Source organism: Sesamum indicum, linkage group LG2 (assembly GCF_000512975.1).
Source record: "Sesamum indicum cultivar Zhongzhi No. 13 linkage group LG2, S_indicum_v1.0, whole genome shotgun sequence".
Classification (NCBI taxonomy): Eukaryota; Viridiplantae; Streptophyta; class Magnoliopsida; order Lamiales; family Pedaliaceae; genus Sesamum; species Sesamum indicum.
Window position 1 is genome coordinate 11,174,924 of NC_026146.1, and position 5,893 is coordinate 11,180,816.

At 40.8% G+C, this 5,893-nt stretch overlaps 3 protein-coding genes across 3 annotated transcripts in view; 2 read left to right on the forward strand and 1 right to left on the reverse strand.

Annotated features, from left to right (window-relative positions):
• LOC105155790 (E3 ubiquitin protein ligase RIE1) overlaps positions 1 to 455 on the forward strand; it is a gene marked incomplete in the record, with an annotated part of 3,763 nt that extends 3,308 nt beyond the window's left edge. The window contains 1 exon segment of the mRNA XM_020692040.1: positions 8 to 455. Coding sequence (XP_020547699.1) covers positions 8 to 160 — 153 coding nt within the window.
• Positions 1,242 to 2,741, reverse strand: LOC105155791 (50S ribosomal protein 5, chloroplastic). The gene is made up of 2 exons (XM_011071748.2): positions 2,587 to 2,741; positions 1,242 to 1,830 (listed from the first exon to the last, which is right to left on the reverse strand). Exons 1-2 carry the CDS (start codon positions 2,663 to 2,665, stop codon positions 1,469 to 1,471), a joined length of 441 nt encoding a protein of 146 aa, XP_011070050.1. The 5' UTR covers positions 2,666 to 2,741; the 3' UTR covers positions 1,242 to 1,468.
• LOC105155792 (protein ROOT PRIMORDIUM DEFECTIVE 1) lies at positions 2,870 to 4,898 on the forward strand. The gene has a single exon (XM_011071749.2). It carries the CDS (start codon positions 3,076 to 3,078, stop codon positions 4,369 to 4,371), a length of 1,296 nt encoding a protein of 431 aa, XP_011070051.1. The 5' UTR covers positions 2,870 to 3,075; the 3' UTR covers positions 4,372 to 4,898.

The following is a 5,893-nucleotide window of genomic DNA, read 5'->3' on the forward strand; positions in this document are numbered from 1 at the left end:
GCATATGATATGCCTTTACAAGTACGTGGATGGAGCAGAGTTGTGCACACTTCCCTGCAACCACCATTTCCACCATAAATGCATTACTAAATGGCTCCGCATCAATGCAACCTGTCCTCTTTGCAAATTCAACATTCACAGAGGCGAGACGTTGGTCTGACCAATCCAAACTAATACTTATTCAGACCTGTCAACTTACAAGATAGAAAATGACAGAGAATCAAATGTTCCTAGTTTCTTGCAACTAATGTACAGTAGAAAAGGCAAATTCCCTGAACAGTCAATGTAGAGGTAGTCTTGCTTTGGTTATCTTTTATATAGCAAGAACTCGTACACAAGTATGTAGTTTGATTATGAAATATTGGAAGAGCTGTTTTGGCCATTAGTACAATAGTAGACACCAACAGAGACAGATTCCAACTCTTCACCAGAAGGGATTATAAAAAGTAAGTGGGCATTCCTCCAATCTTCTAAAGCATGCTTTTGTGCTCCATTATATCTTATTAATAGATTAACTTAGCCAAATTCAATGTCAGCACCTACCATTGTGGACTTTAGTGTAGTCTGATCAATAGTCAAAAGATGACAACAACGAATAAATGAAACTTCACCATTCTCTTCCTCACAGAAAGAGAACAGGAAACACTGAAGCAATGGTAAGGAAATTGACAACCTAGTGTTGCCTTAGTCTAAAAGACCACATAGTAACACACTCAACAACTAGGATCATTTATCCAAAGTTCTTGTAGCAGCCTGTAGCTATTGATACTGCACCAAGGTCAAGTGTTGGCGCCACACACCAATATCTAAATGAAGGATAAGAATGGACTAAAATGGATGGGACAAAACAAGGTTTACATCTGTTGCAGCCCCACGTCCTCCTCTTTCTAAGTAGCATGAAGAACACATTTTTTTATGTCACCAAGATGACCAACTTCCAACTGCAAAATGGCAGAAGTAGGTCAACATCCTTCTAGACTCGAGATAATGATACAGTACTGTGAATAGCAACTCCTTCAAGTAGCATGAAGAAGACAATCCCAAGTCACCATTATGAACAATTACAGCCAATAAGCTTCAAATTACTCCTGTTTCAAGTGAACCAAGTTCCTGCTTGGGCTTGAGCTCATTCAGCATGAAGATCGCTAGCAGTGCCTCGTATAAAATGAAGCCTTAATTCATTCATAAACGGTAAAGAGAATGACTGTAAAGTGATATAAAACCTTATCATGGCTGTGATAGGGAAAAATTCATTGATAACAAGAAGTGAACAGATTTATATATTAAAGTGGATAAACACATTCCTATTCCATCCAAAGTCAACTTCCAAAGATATAATTGAAACTGATACAGTTAGGTCGCATTTACAATTGACAAAACTGAAATCTTGATGCCGCGAGAGAAGAACTGCAATAAACAGTACAGAAACAAGTTAGCAGTGGACCTGCAACATATCTAGAGTGAACATCTAAACATTCTTGTTCTTTTTCAACTTGGATGGTGGCCATCGTCCCTTCTTCCTTAAATGGCGCTTCCTTACAAGCCTCTTTCTCCTTAGCCTGATCTTCTTTGCCATTTTCATTCTCAACTTCTGCTCGAGCTTTAGCTGAAGCTTGGATTCCAAAGGCAGGTTCTCAATGGGTACACTTTCCTCCTTGCTGTCTGAGGGAGGAGTAGGAGACTCCGGAGTAGTGGAGTCTGTTCCATCAACATCTGAAGAAGCCTTAACAATGAATGCACCTCTATTATTGAGAAGAAAAGGTGCTTGAATTCTGGCCCCAACAAAGGATTTCGGATGCAAAGCAATTGACTTGTTGCACAACCTGAAGACTAATAACAAAAGAACAATTGCCATAGAACTCAGAAACAGCAGTTTTAAGGCTAATAAGAAACTTTACAAATGAGGATCATGATTTTCAATGCCACATATGCTCCCGTCCCCATAGCAACAACCTTAGCTCCTGATCCTCAAACAACTCAGGTCCTAAAAGCTATTTTTAAATGATTCTGATATCTCCCTAAGATTTGCAATACTACAATCAAGTAATGCATATCTATAACAAGATGCAGACCATATGTTTGCCGAAATACCTCAAAGACAGACCTATAAGTGACTGGCCATCCTAAAAGATATAAACAGGTTTGGCAGCATATCACATTGACAAAATTTATTAGTTTAAACAAATTTTTAGGTCAATTTGCAGAGCAGAAAATAAATATACAGTGACAACCGGGGTACTAACAAAAACAAGAAATAAACGGACACATTCATCATTCCCGGAAGACCCAGACGACAAAATAAAAAAAGAACAGAAAATGCAATCCATACCACAAAAGCTCCAGTTTTTCTAGTCAAAATTTGCCAACCAAAGAAACTAAATGGTTGTCTGCAATCCCAAGAAAAAAAAAAAAGACTTCCATAAACATAGAACAACTACAAGTTAAAACAAAGGATACTTCACTTAAATTCACATAAAAAAAAATCACATTCAGACAGTAATGAACAGGCTAATCTTCAGAAATCAAGACTACAAACTGTACAACATTGTAGCATAAGTATTTGTACAAGGCAAGCATTATACTCACAGGTGGGAGCAGCGAGTCCGGGCGTGGAGGATGGAGGTGAAGAAAGAGAGGAGAGGGCAGATGTGAAGAGGAGAGCCATCTCTCCGGTGTGCTTTCAGACTTTGGATAAGCCTCTTTCTGCACCTTTTATTGTTCAATTAAAAGGATTTCGGTTTGGTGGCAAAATGGAAAATATGATATTTACTTTTCTCCCCTTCAACTATTCGAAATTGACATTTTAACCACTATACTCTACCTTGGTGCTGCGTTTTTAAATTAACAAGATGGTTATGGCAAATGGCAATCTTCCAACTCCATTTTCTTTAAAGTAAGCACTATACACATGATATGTTAGACTTCTTTCAATTCTTAGGATCCTAAGGTAATGGATACCGGCAATTTAACACCAAAGTTCTCCATTGACGTTGCAATGGTGCGGTGTCCAGCTGAGGGGAACGGCGGCGTAGCGTGTTAGTCGCCGGAGAAAAGAAGTGTGTCTTCTCCGGCGTTATGAGAATCTTAGACAGATTCATCAGCACATCCCTTTCTCCACTTCCCCGTGGCCCATTCACTGCCACAATCCAAACCCGCTTCAAGAAACCCGCCAACACAGCCCAGACCCGCCTCGAGACGCGCACCCGGGACCCCAAACTCGATGTCCTCGCCTTCCACCGCCGCCGCCTCACCCTCATCCTCGGCCTCTACAGCCTCGTATCCGCCAAGCAACGAGGGCCCTTCGTCTCCTTACAGCTGCTCTCCCGGTGGGTCCCTCACGCCGGTGTCAATACCCTCTCTCCCGGCGAGTTTCTTCGGAAGTACCCACATGTTTTTCAGGTATTTACCCACCCTGTCAGAAGGAATTTGTGCTGTAAATTTACGTCGAAATTTGTGGAATTGCTTAAGCTGGAAGAGGAAATTGTATGTAATATGGAGAATGTTAATGTGATTAAGATAAGGAGGATTCTGTCGATGTCTGTGAATGGTAGAGTTCATTTACATGCAATTAGATTGATGAGAAGGGAACTGGGTTTGCCTGAAGATTTCAGGGAATCCGTAATTAGAAAGCATGGTGAGATATTTAGAATGATAGACTTGGAGATAGTGGAGTTGGTTGATTGGAATGAGAATGAAAGGGCTTTCAATTGTTCAGCAGAGGTTGAAAAGTGGAGGGAAAAAGAGTTCAGAGAGAAATGGTTGAGTGAGTTCGAGACGAAATATGCATTTCCAATTAATTTTCCAACAGGTCTCAAGATAGTTCCAGGGTTCAGGGAGAGATTGAGGAATTGGCAGAGGCTCTCGTATGTGAAGCCCTATGAGAGGGTGGAAAAAGTTCGAGTTCGTACTTGTGGAGGGGTTGAGAGGTATGAGAAACGGGCTGTGGGAATCATTCACGAGCTTTTGTGCTTGACGGTGGAGAAGATGGTGGAGGTAGAAAGGTTGGCGCATTTTAGGAAGGATCTTGGAATAGAGGTTAATTTGCGCGAGCTTCTTTTGAAGCATCCTGGGATTTTCTATATATCGACAAGAGGGAATACTCTAATGGTTTTTCTAAGGGAAGTGTATAGTGGAGGTTGTTTGGTTGAAACAAATATGGTTTATGATGTTCGGAGGAAAATGTTGGAGCTTTTACTTTTGGGTTGTCGCAATACCAGGGAGTTGAGAGAGCAAGAGGAAGCTGGAGAAGATAGAAACGATGCAGCGAATGATGAGGATGGAGGTGGTAGAAAAGATGGTGACTTTGTTATTCCAATTTTAGAGAGCTATTCTGGCAATAATCATGGTTGTGATTTCAATTATCAAGGTTAGAGCTTAGAGGGCTATATGAGTAAAAAGGCAGTTAAACGACTCTAGGAATGTTGGATTTGCAATGGAGCATGCAATTCTCAGTAACTTTGCCAAGTGAGCTTGGCAGATGAAATGACTGGGACTTTGTATAAGTCTTGAACAATACTTCCCAGAAGGCTATGCTGTTATCATTTCTCACAACATGTTAGAAGATTCAGGTTCATGACTTGTTGCTTTGTTTATCTACATTTGGGCTTCAGTTTCAACCAGAATCCCTTGTATTGGTTCATCATTGGCATCAGAGATTGTATATGTGGCTGAAAATTCTTTTTGATGCCACGGTTGGCTGGTGGAAACTGCTGGAACCTGTATTCCTATACTGAGCAAACAGCTGCCGTGCAGGAAAGGAGGATGGATTATGGTAAAGGGGGTGGGGGTTAAGCATGCAAGATGGCACTTCCACTTTTCCAATTTTTGGAAAGTTATTCAGGCTGTAATCTGTATTTGAAGTGGAATTGACATGAACTATCGATCTTGGTGTCTTTGTATTTTGAGCTGTACAGTTGGATATGTTCAAAGCTGGCATAACAATATTCTCCAATACAGCAATTGCAACATCGTCAAAATGTCTGGACAGAAGAACTTAAATCAATAGAATCTCATTGTTGCAAGCCAAGTACTGCCTCTTACATAAGCTCAACTAAAGCTTTATTAAAATATAAATCAAACCAGAAGGAAACCTAATAAGCTGATAAGCTGATTGAGGTACATATGGGAACAATAGAGGACTGTTGCCTATAGCAACCGGCATCCTTAACAGAAAAATACACAGCCACACTTGCTGCAATACCAAATCAGACAAACACATGTAATTTGGATCTGCAGAAAACATTGTCCTTCTCATCCTCCAGCACGAGAGAAGCAGCAACAAGTGCGTCCTGCGCACCAATATAAAGAGATGTTATAGATCTTCCAGTACACTTCTCTGACCTTCCTTGCTGGATGGAACAGTCCCTGAAGACAATAGCTGCTCCCAATGCAACCCTCATTCCTTCAATAGCTTCCATCGCAGCATTGGTAACATGTAGAGATGTCTCAAAAATGTTAGGCCAAACATAATTTGTTGGATCGATCAAAGCATCCTCACATCCTAAACCAGCAAACCTGAGGGCCATGTGCTTAATACTTTAGGGACAGCCGAGGGTGACAAGAAGGAAGTTAAATTAACAATGTATGGCAATAGTGTTTCCACGGCAGAGCTTACTCTTCACCCTGAGGACTCTTTAAGTATCTACCGTTTCTTTCATCCAACCCGGCAACATGAGAATCTGCGTTGTGCATGTATGTGCCTCTGCGAACCCTTTTTGAGTCGTAATATTATCCTTAAACATATGGTACACATCTTTTTGTTGTTCTTATTGCTGCATATCTCAATATCTTGGACTCGGTCCCAACTTCTGAAAGTTGAGCTAATGTAGCCATTCACGTTGTTCTTCTTTTTCCTTTGCTTCGTGCAATCGAATTCTAACTAGCCGTGCGACTA

Excerpts from the sequence above, each read along its gene's own strand:
- LOC105155791 (XM_011071748.2), bottom strand. The coding sequence starts at position 2,665 with ATGGCTCTCCTCTTCACATCTGCCCTCTCCTCTCTTTCTTCACCTCCA. Across the intron at positions 1,831-2,586 it reads CGGACTCGCTGCTCCCACCT|TCTTCAGGTTGTGCAACAAG; the intron begins GTGAGTATAATG and ends TTTTGTTATTAG.
- LOC105155792 (XM_011071749.2), top strand. The coding sequence starts at position 3,076 with ATGAGAATCTTAGACAGATTCATCAGCACATCCCTTTCTCCACTTCCC.